General features: G+C 40.8%; 1 protein-coding gene across 1 annotated transcript in view; it reads left to right on the plus strand.

Annotated features, from left to right (window-relative positions):
- DCHS2 (dachsous cadherin-related 2) overlaps window positions 1–25,387 on the plus strand; it is a 344,197-nt gene that overhangs the window by 130,094 nt on the left and 188,716 nt on the right. Inside the window, exon 2 of the mRNA XM_068990276.1 lies at window positions 7,667–7,858. Within this exon, the coding sequence (XP_068846377.1) occupies window positions 7,667–7,858 (192 nt within the window). The remainder of the gene's footprint in view (window positions 1–7,666; window positions 7,859–25,387) is intronic.

Here is a 25,387-nt window from a genome sequence, read left to right on the forward strand (position 1 = left end):
CTGTCAAGAGTTTTTAACACCACAATTCAAAAGCATCAATTCTTAGGCACTCAATCTTCTTTATGGTCCAGCTCTCACATTCATACATGACTACTGGAAAAACCATAGCTTTGTCTATATGAACCTTTGTAGGCAAAGTGATGTCTTTACTTTTTAATATGCTGTCTAGGTTTGTCAAAGCTTTCCTTCCAAGAAGTAAGCATCTTTTAATTTCATGGCTACAGCCACCATCTGCAGTGGTTTGGGAGCCCAAGAAAAGAAAATCTGTCACTGCTTCCACTGCCATAAAATGATGAGACCAGATGCCATGATCTTAGTTTCTTTAATGCTGAGTTTTAAGCCAGCTTTTCCATTCTGCTCTTCTATCCCTTCAACAGGCTTTTTAGTTCCTCTTCACTTTTTGCCATTAGGGTGGTATCATCTCCATCTCTGAAGTTTTTAGTATTTATTTTAGCAATCTTGATATCAGGTTGTGATTCCTCCAGACTGACATTTCGCATGATGTGCTCTGCTTTTAGTCACTTCAGAGGAGGTTTAATTAATTGGACGATGTATGAATCTGGGGCACAAGGCCAAGTACTGGAGGAATGTGTGTTGGTTTAACGCCCTGGGGTTGGGTCGGATCACTCAAGGTGCATATTGTTTCCTAGGGCTTCTATTACAAATAACCATGAACTTTGTGTCTGAAGAATATAGAAATTTCTGTTGCTCGTAGTTCTGGAGGCTAGAAGAACAAAATCTAGCAGGTCCTTAGTCCCTCCAAGGGCTCTGTTGGGAAGTCACTTTGTTTTTTCCAGCTTCTCTCACCTGTAAAGTGCTCTTTGACTTGTAGCCATGTCGCTCCAGTCTTTGTTTCCACGGTCACATTGCTTCCTCCTCTTCTGTCCGAGGAATCTCTCTGCCTCTTTCTTATTAGGACTTTTGTCATTGAATTAAAGGTTCATCTGATAAAGTTTATCCAGGATAAACTCTTCTCAGAATACTTAATCACAACTTTGGCAATACAATGTAGGATTCACTATTTTATAAAATAAGGTAAAATCACAGTTTCAAAGGATTAGGGGGCAGACATGTCTTTTGGGGGCCACCTTTTGTCTTGTGTCTTTTGTATTGGCCACCTTTCAGCCCAATACAGGTAATGAATGTGGATTGAAAAGCCAAGTGGTCCCAAGACTGACCTCCAGAGCACAACAGTATTCAGAAGTCAGAGAGAACACAGAGGCAGTAAAGAAAACTAAAGGTAGTCAGTGAAACGTAGGAGAGAGAGTCAGAGTGTGGTCACTGATGAAGAAGAGTTTCAATGAGAAGGAGATGATTAGCTGTGTGAAAGCAGACGAGTGGTATACAAAATATGGGCCCAATTTTGATTGTTAGATTTGGTAAGACCTTGTCATTGGTGAACTTGCCAAAATTGTATTCAAGAGTGGCATATTTGATTCCATTGTGGTCCCCAGTGCTGAATCCAGCTTCCATTGAAATATTATAACCCTGGTTTAGCCATCATTGTTGTGCATAGTCACTCAGTCATGTCCAACTCTTTCCAACCCCGTGGACTGTAGCCTTCCAGGCTTCTCTGTCCATGGGGGTTCTCCAGGCAAGAATGCTAGAGTGGGGAGCCATGCCCTCCTCCAGGGGGTCTTCACAACACAGGATCAAAGCCAGGTCTCCCACACTGCAGGTGGATTCTTTACTGTCTGAGTTACCAGGGATGCCCAAGAATACTGGAGTGGGTAGCCTATTCCTTCTCCATGGGATCTTCCTGACCCAGGAATTGAACTGGGGTCTCCTACATTGCAAGTGGATTCTTCAGCAGCTGAGCTACCAGGGAAGCCCTGTTTTAGCTGTTGCATCCGTGGCTGGCCAATATAAAAAGTGCTTCAGTGTATAAAATTATTTTGCATTTCTTTCTTCTTTTCTTTCTATTTGAAGATCTGTGTGTGAGTATGTTTTGTCAGAAACCTTGGTTCTTCAAACTAGGTTATGCTCATGGTAGAGATTTTGGAAACTGTTGCTGTTTTTCAGTCACTAAGTCATGGCCGACTATTTGCGACCCAAGGACTGCAGCATGTCAAACTCCCCTGTCCATCATTATCTCCCAGAGTTTCCTCAAACTCATGTCCATTGAGTGAGTGATGCTTTCAAACCATCTCATCCTCTGCTGTACCCTTATCCTCTTGGCCTTCAGCCTTTCCCAACATCAGGGTCTTTTCCAATGAGTGGGCTCTTTGTATCAGGTGGCCAAAGTATTTGTGTTTAAGCTTCAGCATCAGCCCTTCCAATGAATATTCAGGGTTGACTTCCTTTAGGATTGGCTGGTTTGATCTCCTTGCTGTCAAAGCAAGTCTCATAAGTCTTCTCCAGTTTGAATGCCTAGCTTTCTTTATGGTCCAATTTTCACATCTGTACATGACTACTTAAAAAATCATAGCTTTGGCTGTATGGACTTTTGTTCGCAATGTGATGTATCTGCTTTTTAATACACTGTCTAGATTTGTCATAACTTTTCTTCCAAGGAGCAAGCATCTTTTAATTTCATTACTGCAGTTACTGTCCACCATGCTTTTGGAGCCCGGGAAAATAATATGTGTCATCGCTTCTACTTTTTCCCCTTCCATTTTCCATAAAGCCATGGGACTGGATGCCAAGATCTTAGATTTCTTAATATTGAGTTCCAAGCCAGCTTTTCTCTCGCCTCTTTCACCCTCATCAAGAATCTCTGTAGTTTCTCTTCACTTTATGCTGTTAGAGTGGTGTTATCTGCATATTTGAAGTTGTTGATATTTCTCTCAATAGTCTCGATTCAAGCTTGTGATTGATGCAGCCTGGCATTTCACATGATGAACTCTGCATAGAAGTTAAATGAACAGGGTGACAAATATATAATCTTGCTGTACTCCTTTCCTCAATTTGAATCAGTCTGTTCTTCCATGCCAGGTTCTAACTCGCTCTTCTTGACCTGCATGCAAGTTTCGCAGGAAGTAAGGTGGTCTGGTATTCCCATCTCTCTCAGAATTTTCCACAGTTTGCTGTGATCCACAGAGTCAAAGGCTTTAGTGTAGTCAGTGGACTGGAGTGGGGTGCCATTGCCCCTGAATATGTCATGGGAAAAAATGGGAACAATGGCTCTTGAAAACATGTTTTCATAACAGAAAACATGACTGAAACTTCGACTTTTCAACATGACATTTTCATATGGAAAAAATCCTTACCCAGATGTTAAAAAGAAGGAAGTGGTAAAAATTCTTTAAATTTCAGGAAGCTAGTAATGGAATCAAGGAGGTATTACTATTTTATTAATAGCTTGCATCTTTATAATGTCTCCATCAAATTAGTGAAAGGTCCAACTGGGAGACTGGGAGGGAGAACAGTTTTGAGTCAGAATAAGTTTAAAGTAAAAATTATCAAATTCCTCTCAGTCTAAAGCAGGCAAATTGAGACTGAGAGGAGGAACACAAGGATGTCATTGAGGGTACTGTGATGTGACTCTTTGAGTAGATTCAAGGACGAGATCCTCCCGAGGTCTCTTCTGCTGCTGCTAAGTCACTTCAGTCGTGTCCGACTCTGTGCGACCCCATAGACAGCAGCCCACCAGGCTTTGCCGTCCCTGGGATTCTCAAGGCAAGAACACTGAAGTGGGTTGCCATTTCCTTCTCCTCTAGATCCCCAATTTAGCCCCACAGGACTCTGATCATAGACTCTATTCAGAAGCTTCTTTCTCTGAAGCAGCTATTTCTTGATGAAAGGGTCCACTGAGCTTATTTACTCAATAGTCAGAATTTTCTCTTAAAGATTTTGCAAAGCCATTTCTATTATTTTAAATAACCTAAATTTTATGTGTAAAGTCAGTGGAAACTGGAAAATGTAGACCTCTTAAAAATGCCAAATTACATGTAGACTTTCAAGACCAATTATTAATGAGTAGGCCACTATTTTTAGGGAGTTGAATAAAGAGAAGAGGAATACTTTTTAATTTCATGATTTGAAACTTAGAGTCTGAACTGATAACATACACTGATACCAGCACTCTTGTCCTACTTTTGCCTCCATATATTTTGCTTGCCACAAGTCCAAATGAGAAAAAGATCTTGGAATTGGAAATAAGGAAACTCATTTTATACAAGCCATGTTACTTGTTAATATGGGCTGTTATAAGCTGAGAATGAATTTTAGAATTTTAAGTTCATTGTACTTATCTTCTAATCAAGCCAAAGTTATTGAGAGTACCATATGGTTTTAGAAGATATGTTTGGTGTCTTTGGAAACTTGAGGCTGCTAAATCATTAACAGCTGACAGAATGGAGTAGACCAAATGTACTTGGAATTGAGTTCTTTGTAGTGAGGAAGTGTGTGGATTTCCTGGTTCAGCCCATCTGATGAGAAGAATAACTCACAAACATGTTAGCTAGTTGCACAAGATGAATAATTTTGCCTGAGAATATGAGATTGATGAGAGTGAAGATAAATGTAAAGGACTGTGAAAAACATTAAAGAGGGAAATAATACTGCCAATTTTAAAATGTTTCATCAGGTTCAGGGCCAGATAATTCTTTGTTGCAGGGTCTGTTCTTTCATGGTTTAGCTGCATCTCTGGCTTCAACTCCTGAGATGCCAGTAAAACTTTTTCCCCAGTTGTGAAAATCAAAACTGTCTCCAGACAATGCCAAATGCCCTCATGAGGGCAAACTTGTCCCTGAGTGAGACCCACTAGGCGAGGCTATAGAGATAACCCCCGAAGTCACATTACAGCTTCATGGTCAAGACTGAATAGGATGAAGAGGCAGATTTATGAGAATTTGTGCTTATTGAGTATATTATCGGGATGGAATTTCATTTCGTTTCATTTCAGTTCAGTTGCTCAGTTATGTCCGACTCTTTGCGACCCCATGAACTGCAGCACGCCAGGCCTCCCTGTCCATCACCAACTCCCGGAGTTCACTCGAATTCACATCCATCGAGTGGGTGATGCCATCCAGCCATCTCATCCTCAGTCATCGCCTTCTCCTCCTGCCCCCAATCCCTCCCAGCATCAGAGTCTTTTCCAATGAGTCAATTCTTCACATGAGGTGGCCAAAGTACTGGAGTTTCACCTTCAGCATCATTCCCTCCAAAGAACACCCAGGACTGATCTTCAGAATGGACTGGTTGGATCTCCTTGCAGTCCAAGGGACTCTCAAGAGTCTTTTCCAACACCACAGTTCAAAAGCATCAATTCTTCGGCGCTCAGCTTTCTTCACAGTCCAACTCTCACATCCATACCTGACCACTGGAAAAACCATAGCCTTGACTAGACAGACCTTTGTTGGCAAAGTAATGTCTCTGCTTTTTTATATGCTATCTAGGTAACACAATAATTAAGATTTAGCTTCTATTGTATATTGTACTGATGAAAGATAGACTATTTTTTTTCAATATAGAGTTTAAGTGAGAGCAGTAGGTCTACTAAAAATACGGATAATTAACTGTCTTCTATTTTACCTCCCTCCGAAAAGCCTGACAGAAGTATGTAGAACTGCCAAAATGAAATCAGTAGTGGGATGACACTGCAGAGACTGCTTAGGGTATGCCTTTCCGCTTGCTTAAATTTTACTACATAAAGAGGCCACTTGGTGTCTTACATAGCCTCATATGCTTGTCTTCATATAGAGACACAGTGGCATTTGAGGCCGAGACTGCATTCACCAAACACCTGGGCAATCATCAACTTTTCCCGGTCTCCTTCTGAGTTAGGGTGGGGCCATGTAACAAACTGTCCAGTGAAATGTGAGCTGAACCTAACTTATGGGCTGAGGAAGCTAAAAACCAGAGTGTGTCTTCCACTCTTTCCTCCCCTGTCATAGTGGCTTTGGGGGCCTCACCAGAACGCATCCTCTGAATCAAAGAAGGGCTGCTCCATTTTCGTTGTCTCTGGCCCCTACTGTTTGTTTTGGAACGCCTTTTAGTTGGACATTGGACTCCAAGTTGGCCTGCTTAATTCTCCTGTTTCCTGGTCGTCACTCTATTCTTCTGTGTTTTGGAGCTCAGCTGGGATTTGGCCATGGGGAGCTCAAGAGCACAAGCATCGCTGTCAGTTGCCTTTCTTCATGTTAATGATACTCTGGTGAGAAAACCACATGTTTATGTAGTAAACTTCATATGATGTTACGCGTCATCTAGCAACTTCTGTACTGAATGAGGGCTAGGAATTTGAGGAGTACTTTTCAGTAAATAAAGGATAAAGTGATGAAATGACGAGGGGTGACACTTGAGAGGCAGGATTGCATGATCTTTAGTAGCGGGTAGTCTGCTGTTCAACTGCATCAATTTGAATCCTAGTTTTGACCCTGAATCCTAGTTTTGACCCTTTTTAGCTGTGTTCTGTGTTTATATATATATATATATATATATATATATATATATATATATATATAGATATATAGAGAGAGAGAGAGAGTACGTGTTCTGTAACATAGCGTTCTTATTCTTTTTTTTTCTTTCTCCTTCTTCCTCTTTCTCCTCCTTTTCTTTCTCCTTCTCCTTTTGGTTGATCTTCCCTTCAAGTGCTTCTTTTATTGTCAGTGCTGTCTAGATGTTTGTTATCACTAGTTAATTGCATTGCATATCAAAAAAATTACACCAAGCCTATGAGTGCAAGAATGCTTTGAATTCTATTAATAGCCTGTTGTATTTCTAGCTGTATACTCCAATGGTTAGTATAAATAAGTTAAGTGCTTTCATAATTCTAATTGTTTTCTCTTTTCTACTGGGCATACAGTCACTGCTAGCATAAATGATACTCTGGTTAAAGAGAAAGGTGCGCTTTCCTCTGAGCAGTTTCAGCTCCATGTCAGTGCACCTGCTGGCCAGCAGAACACAAGCTGGATTTCACCCCCACACACCCTGCATGACTATTTGGGGTCCTGGTTGGGGCATTACCCCCGGGAGGAAATCTGTCCTAGGAAAGTCAAATCTCCTGCTCTAAGGTGAATCCTGTTAACTGCATTGGATACTAGTAGTTGTGCCTGATTTCTTTGTCCTTGTTGCTGTGAAAGGGTGAAGGTAAGTGTTAAGCTCATCACTTGAAGGGTTTGAGAATGAGTGGAAGTCCACAAGTTATCCGGTGGTGAGCATCTAAATTTAAACCCTTGAGATTAGATGAGATCATATAGGCATCGTGAGTGGAATAAGAAGGCAAATGGACCAAGAAACTCAAACTTTCAGAGATCACATACAAGTACAGGAATGGGCAAAGGAGACTGAAAAGGAGACCTTGAAAAGGGAGGGAGAGAGTGCAGGTGCATTGTCACAGAACGTAAGCGAGAGAGGGAAAACCAAGCCTGCACTTTGGCCACCTGATGTGAAGAGCTGGCTCATTAGAAAAGACCCTGATGCTGGGAAAGATTGAAGGCAGGAGGAGAAGGGGGCCACAGAGGATGAGACGGTTGGATGGCATCACCAACTTGATGGACATGTGTTTGAGCAAACTCCAGGAAATGGTGAAGCACAGGGAAGCCTGGCATGCGTGGTCCACGGGGTCACAAAGAGTTGAACAAGACTGAGTGACTGAACAACACTTTGTGAATAGCTATTTGGACCACTTGGTTGTGCACATTAGGATGCTGATTTGTAGTCCATTGAAAGGTCATGCTGGCATTGCTCTTTCCTCACCGATCAACCTTCTCTCTCCCAGGTAAAAGCCTCCGATGCAGATGCAGGACTCTATGGCTTTGTTGAGTATTTTCTTTATGCTGGATTCCAAAGCTACGAAGCACCTCAAGCATTCCAGATAGACCTGCATGATGGGCGCATCTGTGTTTCTCAAGACACTGACAGGGAAAGAGATCCAGCCACCTATGATCTCTTGGTGAAAGCTAAGGATGGGGTAAGTCTTTATCTGTGAAGTTTTACACATACTCAACAGTGAACCACTGTGTGTGCATTTGAGAGTACCAAGGATTAACAATCAACAACTGACCAATCTTGTTTCATAAATCACTACCTCTTTCCTTTGCTGGAGGGTTTGGAAGCAGACCCCAGTGCCAGGGTCCAGCCCCGGTGGATCCAGGGTGATTCGAAGCTGGGGACGGAGTCGGCATCTTTGGAAAAATACATATTTAATCACAGATATAGAGAGATTAGAAATGGATAGTGTAGTAGGAAGATTAGTGGAGAAAAAGAGGCTGAATAACTTGGATTACGTGGAATAGCATCCATGCTCCAGATGGGAATTCAGCCAGAAAGACGGGAGCAAGAAAGAAGCAACGTGGGGGAATCAGTCTTTCCGGAAACTGATCCGATGTCTTTATTTTTGGGTTAGCTTATATACCTTTTGTTACACATAGGGATGAATACAGAGTCACGCGGGGGTCAGCAGTCCTGACCTTTATCAAAATCAGGTGCTTCACATAAATGTATAAAAAAGGTACAGCATCTTCTAGCCATGAGTGAGACCTGCTGACATTTTATGATCCTTTCTTTCTGATAACCAAAAAACTTATTTCTTCCAAGGGTGTTTTTTCTTAAACCAGGCACCACCCTCTGAAGGTACCAGATAAAGTTGCATTCCTATAGGGTGAGGGTGTAGTGAGTTACAATCAAGAAAGGAATTTATTTAACCCAAGGTTAACATGATTAGTCTTAAAGGTTAATACTTATTTCTCTGATATGCTTAAAGGTTAATACTTATTTCTTCCTATATGCTAATTATATTCATTATAAGGGTAGGGAACATGGAGATTTAGCAGCAAACATCAGCCCAACAAATGAAAATCCTTTCACCAATATTCCCCTTAAGATCTGTTTAGTCTTAAGATAGTGATAAAGTTACGTTTTTACATAGCAAGGACACAGTGATTTATAACAAAGCACAGTGATCTATTACAAAAGAGAAAATTCATTAACTCAAAAAGTCTAGTAATGCTAACATAAAAAAATACTATATTTCCTTTTCTATATTCCACATACATTGATTAATGTATTCCCAGGTGCCTAAGGGTACGGAGGCCTGGCAGCAATCACTGACTCAACAAGAAGAAAAAGTCCTATGCTAATTAAGACTCTCAAAATACTCCAAAACTCTCTGTGCTGTTTATGGTTGAGAGGTAGTAAACAATCATGTGGCAGGAGTATGGATAATCCTGTCACACAAGCTAGTCTGTCACCAGAGAGTTTTGACCTGAGACATCCTTGTCCCACCCAGAGCAGGGAATTAGCAGCAATTATTGACACAACAAATGAAAAACCCTTCACCAATATAATTCCTAACCAACCCATTATACTAATAATTTCTAACTCCCCAAAAGAATTTGCCTTTAGTAAGTCTAAAACATCTCGTGCCTCTCGGGTTGGGAGGCTGTAAACAATCACATGTGGCTGGAGGAACCTATACAGGTGGGCTAGACAACCTTCAGAGGAGTCCGTAAGCTGAAACACTCTTGTCACGCCCAGGAATTTTTATTGCCTTGGAGCTGCATGTTTACTCCTTCTCTGAGAGAAATGGTTATGGGAGAGAGCTCCCTGTAAAATCAGAGGTGTAGGTGAGAGCATAAAACAGACTCTGGTTTTGGGGTAGATGCTCGGGAACAGGGGGTTTCCTGAGGTTTGATCACGCCTTTGCGTATGCCAAACCTCCTTCCTCATGACCTTTGCCATGGGCGGAGTTCCTCACGCTGGCCCCCGGCACACCAGACATATTATTTCATTTGTAAATAATTCAGTAATAGCTCTAATGAATAATGACTTTTAAAAACACAACTACACTACAGTACTTTAGCAGTAATTCTTTGCCTAATATATATTCCATTTAAAATTTACTGGATTACAAAAAAAGATTACAAACTTTTAATAGTTGGCATGTTTTAATCAAGATCCAAATTAGTCCACAAATGAATTTGATTGCTATATTCCTTAAATTTCAATCTGTAACAGTCAGCCCTCCACCTATTCCCTCTCACCTTTTTTCCTACTTAGTTGTTTTTGGAAAAAATCTGATCAATTGGCCTATAAAATTTCCATATTCTAAATAAGGTTGATTGCATCACTGAGATTCATTTAATTTTTCTTTTATCACAGTTTCTATAAAATGGCATTTTGAGCTAGAGACGGATGAATTTTGGCTTTATTCATGTGGTGCTCTGTGCTTCTTATTGCATCAGCAGGCACATGCCATTATTTCATTAGGGGTTTCAGTGGGGTGAGTTTTGAATTCTGTTATTTTTGCATTTATTATCTGAAATTCTTCAGTTAAGAAGAATGTTCTCTCATCAACCGTTTGATTGGTCTGAAGTATAATTCTTCAAGAAAGGCAGGATCAGTTCAGTTCAGTTGCTTAGTCGTGTCTGACTCTTTGCGACCCCATGAATTGCAGCATGCCAGGCCTCCCTGTCCATCACCAACTCCCAGAGTTCACTCAAACCCACGTCCATCGAGTTGGTGATGCCATCCAGCCATCTCATCCTCTGTCGTCCCCTTCTCCTCCTGCCCCCAATCCCTCCCAGCATCAGAGGCTTTTCCAATGAGTCAACTCTTCGCATGAGGTGGCCAAAGTACTGGAGTTTCAGCTTTAGCATCATTCCTTCAAAAGAACACCCAGGACTCATCTCCTTTAGAATGGACTGGTTGGATCTCCTTGCAGTCCAAGGGACTCTCAAGAGTCTTCTCCAACACCACAGTTCAAAAGCATCAATTCTTTGACACTCAGCTTTCTTCACAGTCCGACTCTCACATCCATACATGACCTCTGGAAAAACCATAGCTTTGACTAGATGGATCTTTGTTGGCAAAGTAATGTCTCTGCTTTTGAATATGCTATCTAGGTTGGTCATAATTTTCCTTCCAAGGAGTGTCTTTTAATTTCATGGCTGCAGTCACCACCTGCAGTGATTTTGGAGCCCCCAAAAATAAAGTCTGACACTGTTTCCACTCTTTCCCCATCTACTTCCCATGAAGTGATGGGACCGTATGCCATGATCTTCATTTTCTGAATGTTGAGCTTTAAGCCAACTTTTTCACTCTCCTCTTTCACTTTCATCAAGAAGCTTTTTAGTTCCTCTTCACTTTCTGCCATAAGGGTGGTGTCATCTGCACATCTGAGGTTATTGAGATTTCTCCTGGCAATCTTGATTCCAGCTTGTGCTTCTTCCAGCCCAATGTTTCTCCTTATATACATAGAAGTTAAATAAGCAGGGTTACAATATACAGCCTTGACATACTCCTTTTCCTATTTGGAACCAGTCTGTTGTTCCAAGTCCAGTTCTAACTGTTGCTTCCTGACCTGCATATAGGTTTCTCAAGAGGCAGGTCAGGTGGTCTGGTATTTCCATCTCTTTCAGAATTTTCCACAGTTTATTGTGATCCACACAGGCAAAGGCTTTGGCATAGTCAGTATAGTGCTTTATTATTTCACTTTATTTTATCAGTTTTTAAAATAATGAGTCGATGTATTTACTGTCTTCAAACATTACTGATGATTTTTTTCTTACTTTGATTATAAATTCTTGATTTTTTTTTGTATATTTGATGTGTTTCATTCATTGCTCTGATAAGAAATCCACCAGCAATGCAGGAGAGCCCAATTCAATTTCCGGGTTGGGTAGAAGCCAACCCAGAAGAAGGGATAGGCTTCCCACTCCAGTTTTATTGGGCTTCTCTCATGACTCTGACAGTAAAGAAACCCCTTATTATTATACAGTGGAGGTGATGAATAGATAGACTGCCTGAAAAACTATGGAGGGAGGTTCATAACATTGTACAGGAGGCAGTGACCAAAACCATCCAAGAAAAAAAGTAATGCAAGAAGGCAAAGTTGTTGTCTGAGAAGTCTTTATGAATTGCTGAGAAAAGAAGAAAAGCCAAAGGCAAGGAAGAAAGGGAAAGATATACCCAACTGAATGCAGAGTTACAGATAACAGCAAGGAGAGATTAGAAGGCCTTCTTAACGGAACAATGCAAAGAAATTGAGGACAAGAATAGAATGGGAAAGACTAGAAATCTCTTCAAGAAATTTGGAGATATCAAGGCAAAATTTCATGTAAGGATGGGCACAATAAAGGACAGAAATGGCAAGGGGCTAATAGAAGCAGAAGAGATTAAGAAGAAGTGGCAAGAATACACGGAAGAACTATACCAAAAAAAGTCTTTATGAACTGGATCACCACAATAATGTGGTCACTTATGTAGAGCCAGACATCTTAGAGTGTGAAGTCAAGTGGGACTTAGGAACCATTACTATGAACAAAGCTAGTGGAGATGATGGAATTCTGGCTGAATTATTTAAAATCCTAAAAGATGATGCTGTTAAAGTGATACAGCAAATTTGAAAAACTCAGCTGGAGCCACAGGACTAGAAAAGGTCACTTTTCATTCCAATCTCAAAAAAGGGCAATGCCAAAGAATGCTCAAACTACTGTGCAGCTGTGCTCATTTCACATGCTAGTAAGTTATGCTCAAAATCCTTCAAGCTAGGCTTCAGCAGTGCATGAACCATGAACTAGGTTTAGAAAAGGCAGAGGAGCCATGGATCAAATTGCCAACATTGGCTGGATCATAGGGTAAGCAAGGGAATTCTAGAAAAACATCTACTTCTGCCTTATTGATGATGCTAAAGCTTTTGACTGTGTGTATCACAACAAATTGGAAAATTCTTAATGAAATGGGAATACCAGACCATCAGTTCAGTCACTCAGTCATGTCTGACTCTTCGCAACCCCATGGACTGCAGCACACCAGGCTTCCCTGTCCAGCACCAACTCATGGAGTTTACTCAAACTCATGTCAATTGAGTCAGTGATGCCATCCAACCATCTCACCTCTGGCATCCCCTTCTCCTCCTGTCTTCAGTCTTTTCCAGCATCAGGGTCTTTTCCAATGAGTCAGTTCTTCTAATCAGGTGGCCAAAGTATTGGAGCTTCAGCTTCACCATCTGTCCTTCCAATGAATATTCAGGACTGATTTCCTTTAGGATTAACTGGTTTGATCTCCTTCCAGTCCAAGGGACTCTCAAGAGTCTTCTCCAACACCATCTTACCTGTGTCGTGAGAATCTTGTATGCAGGTCAAGAAGCAAAGTGAACTGGGCATGGAATAACTGAGTGGTTCAGAATTGGAAAAGAAGTATGGCAAGGCTATCTATTGTCACCCTGCATATTTAACTTCTATCATGTGGAATGCTGGGCTTTATGAATCACAAGCTGGAATCAAAATTGCCATGAGAAATGTCAACAACCCCAGATACACTGATTATACCACTCTAGAGGCAGAAAGTGAAAAGTGCCTCTTGATAGGGTGAAAGAGGAGAGTGAAACACGTGTATACCTGTGGCGGATTCATGTTGATGTATGGCAAAACCAATACAATATTGTAAAGTAATTAACTTCCAATTAAAATAAATAAATTTATATTTTTAAAAACTCAACATTAAAAAAACTAAGATCAAGGCATCCAGTCCCATCGCATCATGTCAAATCGATGGGGCAAAAGTGGCAACAGTGGCAGATTTGTTTTCTTGAGCTCAAAAGTCACCACGTATGGTGACTGCAGCCATGAAATTAGAAGACATTTACCCTTTGGAAAGAAAGCTATGATAAACTCAGACAGCGTGTTAAAAAGTAGAGACATCACTTTGCTGACAAAGTCATATAGTCAAAGCTATGGTTTGCCCAGTGGTCATGTATGAATGTGAGAGTTAGACTGTAGAGAAGGCTGTGTGCCAAAGAATTTATGCTTTTGAATTGTGGTGCTAACGAAGACTCCAGAGTCCCTTGGAATGCGAGGAGATCAAACTAGTTAAGCCTAAAGAAAACTACCCCTGAGTGTTCATTGGAAGGACTGATGCTGAAGCTGAAGCTCCAATACTTTGGCCACCTGTTGTGAAGAGCTGACTCATTGGAAAAGACCTGATGCTGGGAAAGATTGAGGGCAATAGGATAAGGGGGCGGCAGAAGATGAGATGGTTAGATAGCATCACTGGTTCAATGGATATGAACTTGGGCAAACTCCAGGAGATAGTGAGGGACAGGGAGGCCTGATGTGCAGCAGTCCATGGGGTTTCAAAGAGTCTGACACGAGTTAGTGACTGAACAATGAACAACAACATTCATGTAGAAACTAACTAGAAGGAAAGCCATTTAACTCAATGAAAGTACCATGGTCTACTTGTTTAGATTTTACCAACCCCTGTATATGTGGTTTCAGGAGTGTTTTGCTTCTATGTTAGAAAAGCAATGGGAACCAAAAACAATAGCGGACAGAGGAGTTTTGATTAATTTAAGTCTATGTGATTATTTAAACCTCAATATATGCATATAGAAATATTTACCCAAGCCTTCAGAAATATATTATTAATAGACTTTGTGACAGTTGTAAAAGGCATCCTAGGATTAAATAACCAGTTTAAATCTAATGCTGCAGTAGTAGAACATCTGTTTCTTTTTTATTTTGTTTTGTTTTGCTTTTTTATTGAAAAAAGAAATATATTTTAATTCCAACTTTATGTCATTTGATGCATTAGCTACAAGATACTATATTTTGATTAATTAAACATAGCAGTGGGACATGAGAAAAGTTCTAGAACCTCTTTATCTGAAGGACTTATTTGTATTTGTTTTCTTTATTTATTTATTTTCTTTTTAAAAATTTTTATTATTTTTTACTTTACAATACTGTATTGGCTTTGCCATACATCAGGATGAATCTGCCACGGGTGTACATAAGTTCCCACTCCTAAACCCCCCTCCACCCTCCCTCCCCATACCATCCCTCTGGGTTATCCCAATGCACTAGCCCCAGGCATTCTGTATCCTGCATCGAACCTAGACTGGCGATTCGTTTTTATATGATATTATACATGTTTCAATGCCATTCTCCCAAATCATCCTGCCCTCTCCCTCTCCCTCTCCCACAGAGTCCAAAAGTCTGTTCTATACATCTGTGTCTCTTTTGCTGTCTCGCATACAGGGTTATCGTTACCATCTTTGTAAATTCCATATATATGTGTTAGTATACTGTATTGGTGTTTTTTTTTTTTTTCTGGCTTACTTCACTCTGTAATCAGCTCCAGTTTCATCCACCTCATTAGAACTGATTCAAATGTATTCTTTTAATGGCTGAGTAATACTCCATTGTGTATATGTACCACAGCTTTCTTATCCATTCATCTGCTGATGGACATCTAGGTTGCTTCCATGTCCTGGCTATTATAAACAGTGCTGTGATGAACATTGGGGTACACGTGTCTCTTTCAATTCTAGTTTCTTCGGTGTATGCCCAGCAGTGGAATTGCTGGGTCATAAGGCCGTTCTATTTGCAGTTTTTTAAGGAATCTCCATACTATTCTCCATAGTGGCTGTACTAGTTTGCATTCCTACCAACAGTGTAAGAGGGTTCCCTTTTCTCCACACCCTCTCCAGCATTTATTGTTTGTAGATTTTTGGATCACAGCCATTCTGACTGGTGTGAAATGGTACCTCATTGTGGTTTTGACTTGCATTTCTCTGATAATGAGTGATGTTGAGCATCTTTTCATGTGTTTGTTAGCCATCCGTATGTCTTCTTTGGAGAAATGTCTGTTTAGTTCTTTGGCCCATTTTTTGATTGGGTCGTTTATTTTTCTGGAATTGAGCTGCATGAGTTGCTTGTATATTTATGAGATTAGTTGTTTGTCAGTTGCTTCATTTGCTATTATTTTCTCCCATTCCGAAGGCTGTCTTTTCACCTTGCTTATATTTTCCTTTGTTGTGCAGAAGCTCTTAAGTTTAATTAGATCCCATTTGTTTATTTTTGCTTTTATTTCCAATATTCTGGGAGGTGGATCATAGAGGATCCTGCTGTGATTTATGTCGGAAAGTGTTTTGCCTATGTTCTCCTCTAGGAGTTTTATAGTTTCTGGTCTTACATTTAGATCTTTAATCCATTTTGAGTTTATTTTTGTGTATGGTGTTAGAAAGTGTTCTAGTTTCATTCTTTTACAAGTGGTTGACCAGTTTTCCCAGCACCACTTGTTAAAGAGATTGTCTTTAATCCATTGTATATTCTTGTCTCCTTTGTCAAAGATAAGGTGTCCGTAGGTGTGTGGATTTATCTCTGGACTTTCTATTTTGTTCCATTGGTTTATATTTCTGTCTTTGTGACAGTACCATACTGTCTTGATGACTGTGGCTTTGTAGTAGAGCCTGAAGTCAGGCAGGTTGATTCCTCCAGTTCCATTCTTCTTTCTCAAGATTTCTTTGGCTATTCGAGGTTTTTTGTATTTCCATACAAATTGTGAAATTATTTGTTCTAGCTCTGTGAAAAATACCGCTGGTACCTTGATAGGGATTGCATTGAATCTATAGATTGCTTTGAGTAGTGTACTCATTTTCACTATATTGATTCTTCTGATCCATGAACATGGTATATTTCTCCATCTATTAGTGTCCTCTTTGATTTCTTTCACCAGTGTTTTATAGTTTTCTATATATAGGTCTTTTGTTTCTTTAGGTAGATATATTCCTAAGTATTTTATTCTTTTCATTGCAATGGTGAATGGAATTGTTTCTTTAATTTATTTTTCTACTTTCTCATTATTAGTGTATAGGAATGCAAGGGATTTCTGTGTGTTGATTTTATATCCTGCAACTTTACTGTATTCATTGATTAGCTCTAGTAATTTTCTGGTGGAGTCTTTAGGGTTTTCTATGTAGAGGATCATGTCATCTGCAAACGTGAGAGTTTTACTTCTTCGTTTCCAATTTGGATTCCTTTCTTTTTCTGCTCTGATTGCTCTGGCCAAAACTTCCAGAACTTTGTTGAATAGTAGTGGTGAAAGTGGGCACCCTTGTCTTGTTCCTGACTTTAGGGGAAATGCTTTCAATTTTTCACCATTGAGGATAATGTTTGCTGTGGGTTTGTCATATATAGCTTTTATTATGTTGAGGTATGTTCTTTCTACTCCTGCTTTCTGGAGAGTTTTTTTTTTATCATAAATGGATGTTGAATTTTGTCAAAGGCTTTCTCTGCATCTCTTGAGATAATCATATGGCTTTTATTTTTCAATTTGTAAATGTGGTGAATTACATTGATTGATTTGCGGATATTGAAGAATCCTTGCATCCCTGGGATAAAGGCCACCTGGTCACGATGTATGATCTTTTGAATGTGTTGTTGGATTCTGATTGCTAGAATTTTGTTAAGGATTTTTGCATCTATGTTCATCAGTGATATTGGCCTGTCGTTTTCTTTTTTGTGGCATCTTTGTCAGGTTTTGGTATTAGGGTGATGGTGGCCTCATAGAATGAGTTTGGAAGTTTACCTTCCTCTGCAATTTTCTGGAAGAGTTTGAGTAGGATCGGTGTTAGCTCTTCTCTAAACTTTTGGTAGAATTCAGCTGTGAAGCCGTCTGGACCTGGGCTTTTGTTTGCTGGAAGATTTCTGATTACAGTTTCAATTTGCATGCTTGTGATGGGTCTGTTAAGATTTTCTATGTCTTCCTGGTTCAGTTTTGGAAAGTTGTACTTTTCTAAGAATTTGTCCATTTCTTCCACGTTGTCCACTTTATTGGCATATAATTGCTGATAGTAGTCTCTTATGATCCTTTGTATTTCTGTGTTGTCTGTTGTGATCTCTCCATTTTCATTTCTAATTTTATTGATTTGATTTTTCTCCCTTTGTTTCTTGATGAGTCTGGCTAATGGTTTGCCAATTTTATTTATCCTTTCCAAGAACCAGCTTTTGGCTTTGTTGATTTTTGCTATGGTCTCTTTTGTTTCTTTTGCATTTATTTCTGCCCTAATTTTTAAGATTTCTTTCCTTCTACTAACTCTGGGGTTTTCCATTTCTTCCTTTTCTAGTTGCTTTAGGTGTAGAGTTAGGTTATTTATTTGACTTTTTTCTTGTTTCTTGAGGTATGCCTGTAATGCTATGAACTTTCCCCTTAGCACTGCTTTTATAGTGTCCCACGGGTTTTGGGTTGTTGTGTTTTCATTTTTATTCATTTCTATGCATATTTTGATTTCTTTTTTGATTTCTTCTGTGATTTGTTGGTTATTCAGAGGCGTGTTGTTCAGCCTCCATATGTTGGAATTTTTAATAGTTTTTCTCCTGTAATTGAGATCTAATCTTACTGCATTATAGTCAGAAAAGATGCTTGGAATGATTTCAATTTTTTTGAATTTATCAAGGCTAGATTTATGGCCCAGGATGTGATCTATCCTGGAGAAGCTTCCATGAGCACTTGAGAAAAAGGTGAAATTCATTGTTTTGTGGTGAAATGTCCTATAGATATCAATTAGGTCTAACTGGTCTACTGTATTATTTAAAGTTTGCATTTCTTTGTTAATTTTCTGTTTAGTTGATCTATCCATAGGTGTGAGTGGGATATTAAAGTCTCCCACTATTATTGTGTTATTGTTAATTTCCCCTTTCATACTTGTTAGCATTTGTCTTACATATTGCGGTGCTCCTATGTTGGGTGCATATATATTTATAATTGTTTTATCTTCTTCTTGGATTGATCTTTTGATCATTATGTAGTGTCCTTCTTTATCTCTTTTCACAGCCTTAGTTTTAAAGTCTATTTTATCTGACATGAGTATTGCTGCTCCTGCTTCCTTTTGGTCTCTATTTGCGTGGTATATCTTTTTCCAGCCCTTCACTTTCAGTCTGTATGTGTCCCTTGTTTTGAGGTGGGTCTCTTGTAGACACCATATATAGGGATCTTGTTTTTGTATCCATTCAGCCAGTCTTTGTCTTTCAGTTGGGGCATTAAACCCATTTACATTTCAGATAATTATTGATAAGTATGGTTGCGTTGCCATTTACTTTATTGTTTTGGGTTTGGGTTTCTACACTTTTTTTTATATTTCCTGTCTAGAGAATATCCTTTAGGATTTGTTGGAAAACTGGTTTGGTGGTGCTGAATTCTCTCAGCTTTTGCTTGTCTGTAAAGCTTTTGATTTCTCCTTCATATTTGAATGAGATCCTTGCTGGGTGCAATAATCTGGGCTGTAGGTTATTTTCTTTCATCACTTTAAGTATGTCTTGCCTTTCCCTCCTGGCCTGAAGAGTTTCTATTGAAAGATCAGCTGTTATCCTTATGGGAATCCCCTTGTGTGTTATTTTTTGTTTTTCCCTTGCTGCTTTTAATATTTGTTCTTTGTGTTTGATCTTTGTTAATTTGATTAATATGTGTCTTGGGGTGTTTCGCCTTGGGTTTATCCTGTTTGGAACTCTCTGGGTTTCTTGGACTTGGGTGATTATTTCCTTTCCCATTTTAGGGAAGTTTTCAACTATTATCTCAAGTATTTTCTCATGGTCTTTCTTTTGGTCTTCTTCTTCTGGGACTCCTATAATTCGAATGTTGGAGCGTTTCATATTGTCCTGGAGGTCTCTGAGATTGTCCTCATTTCTTTTAATTCTTTTTTCTTTTTTCCTTTCTGCTTCATTTATTTCTACCATTCTGTCTTCTATTTCACTAATCCTATTTTCTGCCTCCATTATTCTACTATTTGTTGCCTCCAGAGTGTTTCTGATCTCATTTATTGCATTATTAATTATATATTGACTCTTTTTTATTTCTACTAGGTCCTTGTTAAACCTTTCTTGCATCTTCTCAGTCCTTGTCTCCAGCCTATTTATATGTGATTCCATTTTTATTTCAAGATTTTGGATCATTTTCACTATCATTATTTGGAATTCTTTGTCTGGTAGATTCCCTATCTCTTCCTCTTTTGTTTGGTTTGGTGGGCATTTATCCTGTTCCTTTACCTGCTGGGTATTCCTCTGTCTCTTCATCCTGTTTATATTGCTGTGTTTGGGGTGGCCTTTCTGTATTCTGGCAGTTTGTGTAGTTCTCTTTATTGTAGAGTTTCCTCACTGTGGGTGGGTTTGTGTCAGTGGCTTGTCAGGGTTTCTTGGTTAGGGAAGCTTGTGTTGGCGTTCTGGTGGGTGGAGCTGGATTTCTTCTCTCTGGAGTGCAATGACATGTCCAGTAATGAGTTATGAGATGTCAGTGGTTTTGGAGTAACTTTGAGTTGCCTGTATATTGAAGCTCAGGGCTGTGTTCCTGAGTTGCTGGAGAATTTGTGTGGTATGTCTTGCTCTGGAACTTGTTGGCCCTTGGGTGATGCTTGGTTACAGTGTAGGTATGGAGGCGTTTGATGAGCTCCTATCAATTAATGTTCCCTGGAGTCAGGAGTTCTCTGATGTTCTCTGGATTTGGACTTAAGCCTCCTGCTTCTGGTTTTCAGTTTTATTTTTACAGTTGTCTCAAGACTTCCCCTTCTATACCACACCATTGATAAAACATCTAGGTTAAAGATGAAAAGTTTCTCCACATTGAGGGACACCCAGAGAGGTTCACAGAGTTACATGGAGAAGAGAAGAGGGAGGGGGCAGTTGGAGGTGACCTGAGTGAGATGAGGTGGAATCAAAAGAGGAGAGAGCTAGCTAGCCAGTAATCACTTCCTTATGATTGCTCCACAGTCTGGACCGCTCAGAGATGTTCATGGAATTATACAGAGAGGAGGAAATGGAAGAAGGAGACAAAGGTGGTCAGGAGTATAAAAGAGGGGAATGAAAAGGAGAGACAGATCCAGCCAGTCGTCAGTTCCCTGAGAGCTCTCCACCGTCTGGAACACACAGAGATTCACAGAGTTGGGTAGAGAAGAAAAGGGGGAGGGAGGAGACAGGGGCACTCTAGTGGAGAACAAGGACAGTCCAAGGGAAGAGAGAGGAGTCAGGCCAGTAATCTCGCTCTCAAGTATAAATGGGTACTGAAGATTGGGTTTTTGAAGGTACAAAATTGATAACAAATACCAAAAAACAAATATTAAAAATCTAGAGTAGAGGTTGGATTTTCAAAAATACAATATTAAAAAGTAGAAGAAGAAGAAAAAAGAAAAAAAAGTCACAAGAATTATTTTAAAAAAGTAATAAAAAATAAAAATATATATGAAGTTTGCTTTAAAAATAGGGTACTTTTTTTGGGGGGGAAGTAATAGTAGGTTGTAAAAATGAAAACTAAAGGAGAAATAGAGGACTTAAAAATTAAAAAGTGTTAAGAAAAAGAAGAAGAAAAAGAAAAAAATAAATAAACATCAAAAAAAAAGAATGATCATAAAAATGATAAACATATATCTAGGACTTTTTCTGGTGCTGTTGTGGGCAGTGTGGGGTCAGTTCATTTTCAGATAGTTCCTTGGTCCGGCTTGTATTTCTCAAGATCTATAGGCCCCTTCCTATGTAGTGGGTACCAACGACAGGATTTTAATCTATTGCACCTGTCACTTCCAAGGCGGTTCCCTCTGTTTTAGCTTCTTCCATTTGCTGGTCTCTTCAGTGTCCGATTTCCGCCCTGACACAAGGGGGGCATGGTGGACAGATGTTTTTAGGCTCACTTGTTCAGTCGCGCTGTTGGGAGGGAGGGATGCTGCAAACAAATAACACTGGCGAGTGCTTGCAGTGTCCCAGCCACGCTGGGCCTGCCCCCGCTGACGGTGCACACAGCTCAGGCTCTAGGTTGCTCCGCCGGGAACCGTCTGAGGCCGGCCCTGGGCTGCATGCACCTCCCAGGTCTAAGCCGCTCAGGCTCAGGCACTCAGGTAGTCCCCAGAGGCGCAGACTGGTTGGGCCTGCGTTTTGTGCCCTTCCCAGGTCCGAGTAGCTCAGGTGTTTGGCGAGCACGGTCGCTGCGACTTATCACCTCTCCCATCCCTGCTGTTCAGTTTTCTGGGTGTACAGCTGGCATACTTTCTCAGGCGGATGATGACTGTCCAGAACCCCAAGAAGTCTTAGTTAGCAAAGAAGCCTGTTTGCAGTTTCATAGGTAATGTCTCTCTAGGGCTGCGATTGCCCCCTTCCGGCCTTTCCGACTCTGGCTGCCTGTCACCGGAGGGGGATGGTCTGCTGCCCACTAATTCTGTTCCATCCTTTGTTCTGTGCGCGGTCCTGGCGGTGTCTTATGTTAGAGCTTTTTGCGTGGTAGCCATCCCACAGCCTGGTTTGCTAGCCCAAGTTAGCTTGCTCTGGTTACACTCAGGGCATTTGGGGCATTCGGGCCCAATCCTTGTAAAGCAATGCAGCCCGCACCTCCCTGCCCAGTCCCCGCTTGCTGGTGGCGGATGCAGGCATCTGTGCTGCTTCTCCGCTGGGGGAGTTACCCTTGGCTCGTAGTAATCTGTGGGTTTTAATTATTTATTTATTTTTCCTCCCTGTTATGTTGCCCTCTGTGCTTCCAAGGCTCGCCACAGACACGGCAGTGAGAGTGTTTCCCAGTGTTTGGAGACTTCTCTCTTTTTAAGACTCCTTTCCTGGGACTAAGCTCCCTTCCTACCTCTTTTGTCTCCTTTTTTGTCTTTTATATTTTTTCCTACCTGTTTTCAAAGACAATGAGCTGCTTTTCTGGGTGCCTGATGTTCTCTGCCAGCATTCAGAAGTTGTTTTGTGGAATTTACTCAGCGTTGAAATGTTCTTTTGATGAATTTATGTGGGAGAAAGTGGTCTCCCCACCCTATTCCTCTGCCATCTTAGGACCGCCCTCGAACATCTGTTTTTAATTAGTTGGCTATCTTAATAGAAAGAAGATCACTTGATGCCAGAAATTTTTTATTGCCAAAAAAAGGAGTGCATCAATTAGGAACATTGGCATTAGAATAAAAAATAATCAATCTAGATATTTAATTTAAACCTCCTTGCCTATTTCTTTCTGCTTCCATTGAACCCTACTCTACACATTTACTCTGTGAAGAATTCTTTCTTTCCCTCTCAGCTCACCAATCTCTATTGCAAAATTCAAGTTCCTCTTTAACCACACCATCCCTCCATAAAGCTTTCCCAGACTGAACGAAGGAGATGCTTCCTTTCTCCAGCTATAAAAGGTATTTGATTGTCGGGATAACTAAGAAAGTGTGTAAGACCATGTAGCAGCTTTTGCTAGTTTTTAGAAGTTAAAGAAGAGACATTCTTCAAGTTCAAGATAGCTACGGTCTATATGTTTGTGTTCCCCTCAAATTCATATTTTGAAATCCTAAAACCCAAGGTGATATTAAGAGATGGAGCCTTTGGGAGGTGATTAGGTCATGGAGGTGGACCCCTCATGAATGGAATCATTCTTTTTCTTGTGAAAGAAGCCCAAGAGAGCTCCTCAGCATCTCTGCTGTCTGAGGACACAGCAAGAAGTCTTGGGCTTCACCAGAAACCAGCCATGTTGGCATCTTAATTGCAGACTTCTAGCCTCTAGAACTGTAAGAAATAAAGTTATATTGTTTAGAAGCCATCCCTCGATGGTATTTTGTTATAGACAATGGCATATGTGAGTATTCTGTACAATATTGTATGTATATATTCCTCTATAAAAACTCTTTGTTTTGTAGATGGAAAACCCTCCAACACAGTACAACACACTCTTGTTTTGTTGGGATAGAAACATCCTTCCTGTGGGGACTTCATCCTCTTGTTAAGTGACATCCTAAGCCCAGCTCTGTTATAGATGGCACCTGGTCTGCACCCTTCCTGGCTTAATATAGATTTTATTATTATTCATATATGAGTAAGGAGATGGCTGCCATTGAAAAAAGAGTTTATTATACTCACAGATCCCAAGAGGAGGGGCATGCCACATTATGAGAGGGCGTGTACAGTGTATGCACAATGGAAAGCACTGGGGTCAGTCAGGAAGCAGAGGAAAGAGGAAAACTTTGGGTAAGGGTCTTTGTTGTGGTTTCAGAGGGAAGGAATGGGAGAAGCAGAATAAGCAGGCCTAAGATTGACTAGATTGAATAGTTTCAGTAGCCTGAGGCATAAAGGCTGTCTCTAGTTACCTGGTACCTGGCTAGGGGGTGATTAGGACAGTTGATTATGGGGTGATTAGGGCAGGTGAAGGGGCTTCCCAGGTAGCCCAGTGATAAAGAATCTGTCTCCCAATGCAGGAGTTAGCAGACCAGGTGGTTATGGGGTGATCAGCCCAGAGTGTAGAGAGCCAGTACAGGAGGTGGTTGAGAGTGTTGTTTACACTGGAACGGCACACTTGCCTGATCCTGGCAGCCCCTCCAGGACAATCAAGGCCGCAGATGTCAAAGCATCAGGATATAGAAAAAGAAGATGCAGCCAGTGCAGACTCTTCCCAGAAAGGATGTCAGAGGGCTGGCGAGAACCCTGGTAGGTATCAGAACACACAAAATAAAATCTTTGCAGCTATCTTATCTTGCTCCAATTTCTTGGAAGTAACATCCAAAGGTATGGAGGGAATTCACTACTCAGTTTAACTTTTGGCCCATTGTAGCATCTTAAATCATCAGAGAAAGTTTTTGTCATGGCTTATGGGCTGCTCTCAGCATTTTCTTCTCCTTTGTGTTAAGTCCCAGGTTCCCCAGTAAGATTCACTCAGTATTTCTCAGTCCTGGGCAGAGTCACCCTCCTCCCCACTTTCCTCTCTGTTGTAATCATCTTCCTCATCTTTACTTCTTCCTTCTGAGTCCCCTATCTCATCCCCTTTCTCTTCCAAGTCCACCTCAGATGCTCTTCATTTTTGGATCCATCTCCACTGTCTTCCATTCTTCCATCTTGTGGAGACCAAGGAAGTGCAAGTCTGAGGGTGAAGTGGCCGTCACCTGCTGCAAACAAGCCCCATGAACCTAGAGCAGCCCATGCTTCAGGGCCAGCATGATGTGGAAGCGAGGACTTGGCTCCATCAGAGGGCACTGGCTTCTTCTGAACTCTCTTCCTCCTTCCCGCTGCCTGGGACAGAGGGCACCTGTTCAGTGGTGATCATGATATCATCCTCTGCATCCACAACTTTCAGCCCCTCCCGGGGCTCCTGGATGATGCTTCCCCACTTTCCTGCTTGTTATCACGTTTGCATTTCACTTTTTAAAAATTAAATTTCTTACAATATTGCTTCTGTTTGGGGTTTTTGATTGTAAGACATGGGGCATCATAGCTGTCTGACCAGGGAGCAACACCATACCCCCTGCAGAGGAAGATGAAGTTTTAACCACTGGACCTCCAGAGACATCCCTGGGTTTCACTTTCTTTTTTTTTTTTTTTTTTTCTGCCTCACTTACATTTTTTCTTCTCTGACCCAGATCCTTTCAGCAGTTCCACAAACCAGTGGTTCATCCCAGTGTCATCAAAGCACAGGTCAACAAAGTAGACACCCGTTAGGCTCTCTTCCTCTTCCTCACCACAAACACCCCAACACCCAGGGAGCAGTGGCTGATAATTCAGGCCACACCTGTCTAAACACTGACTATTGGAGTGAGTGAGCTCTTTTCCCCGAGGGGAAATCCAGCTCTGTACCCATTTGCCTTTTCTTCTTTCCTTAGACTTCCCTGGATTTTATTGAATGCAGGATGTGTTGGTCACCCTTATTGAAGTATTCCAGTAGCCTCTACAGACAATCACCATCCCCTGAGGGGTGATGGGCATTTGGCAGCCTGGCCTGG

The sequence above is a fragment of the Capricornis sumatraensis genome, chromosome 17 (genome assembly GCF_032405125.1).
Source record: "Capricornis sumatraensis isolate serow.1 chromosome 17, serow.2, whole genome shotgun sequence".
Lineage (NCBI taxonomy): Eukaryota > Metazoa > Chordata > Mammalia > Artiodactyla > Bovidae > Capricornis > Capricornis sumatraensis.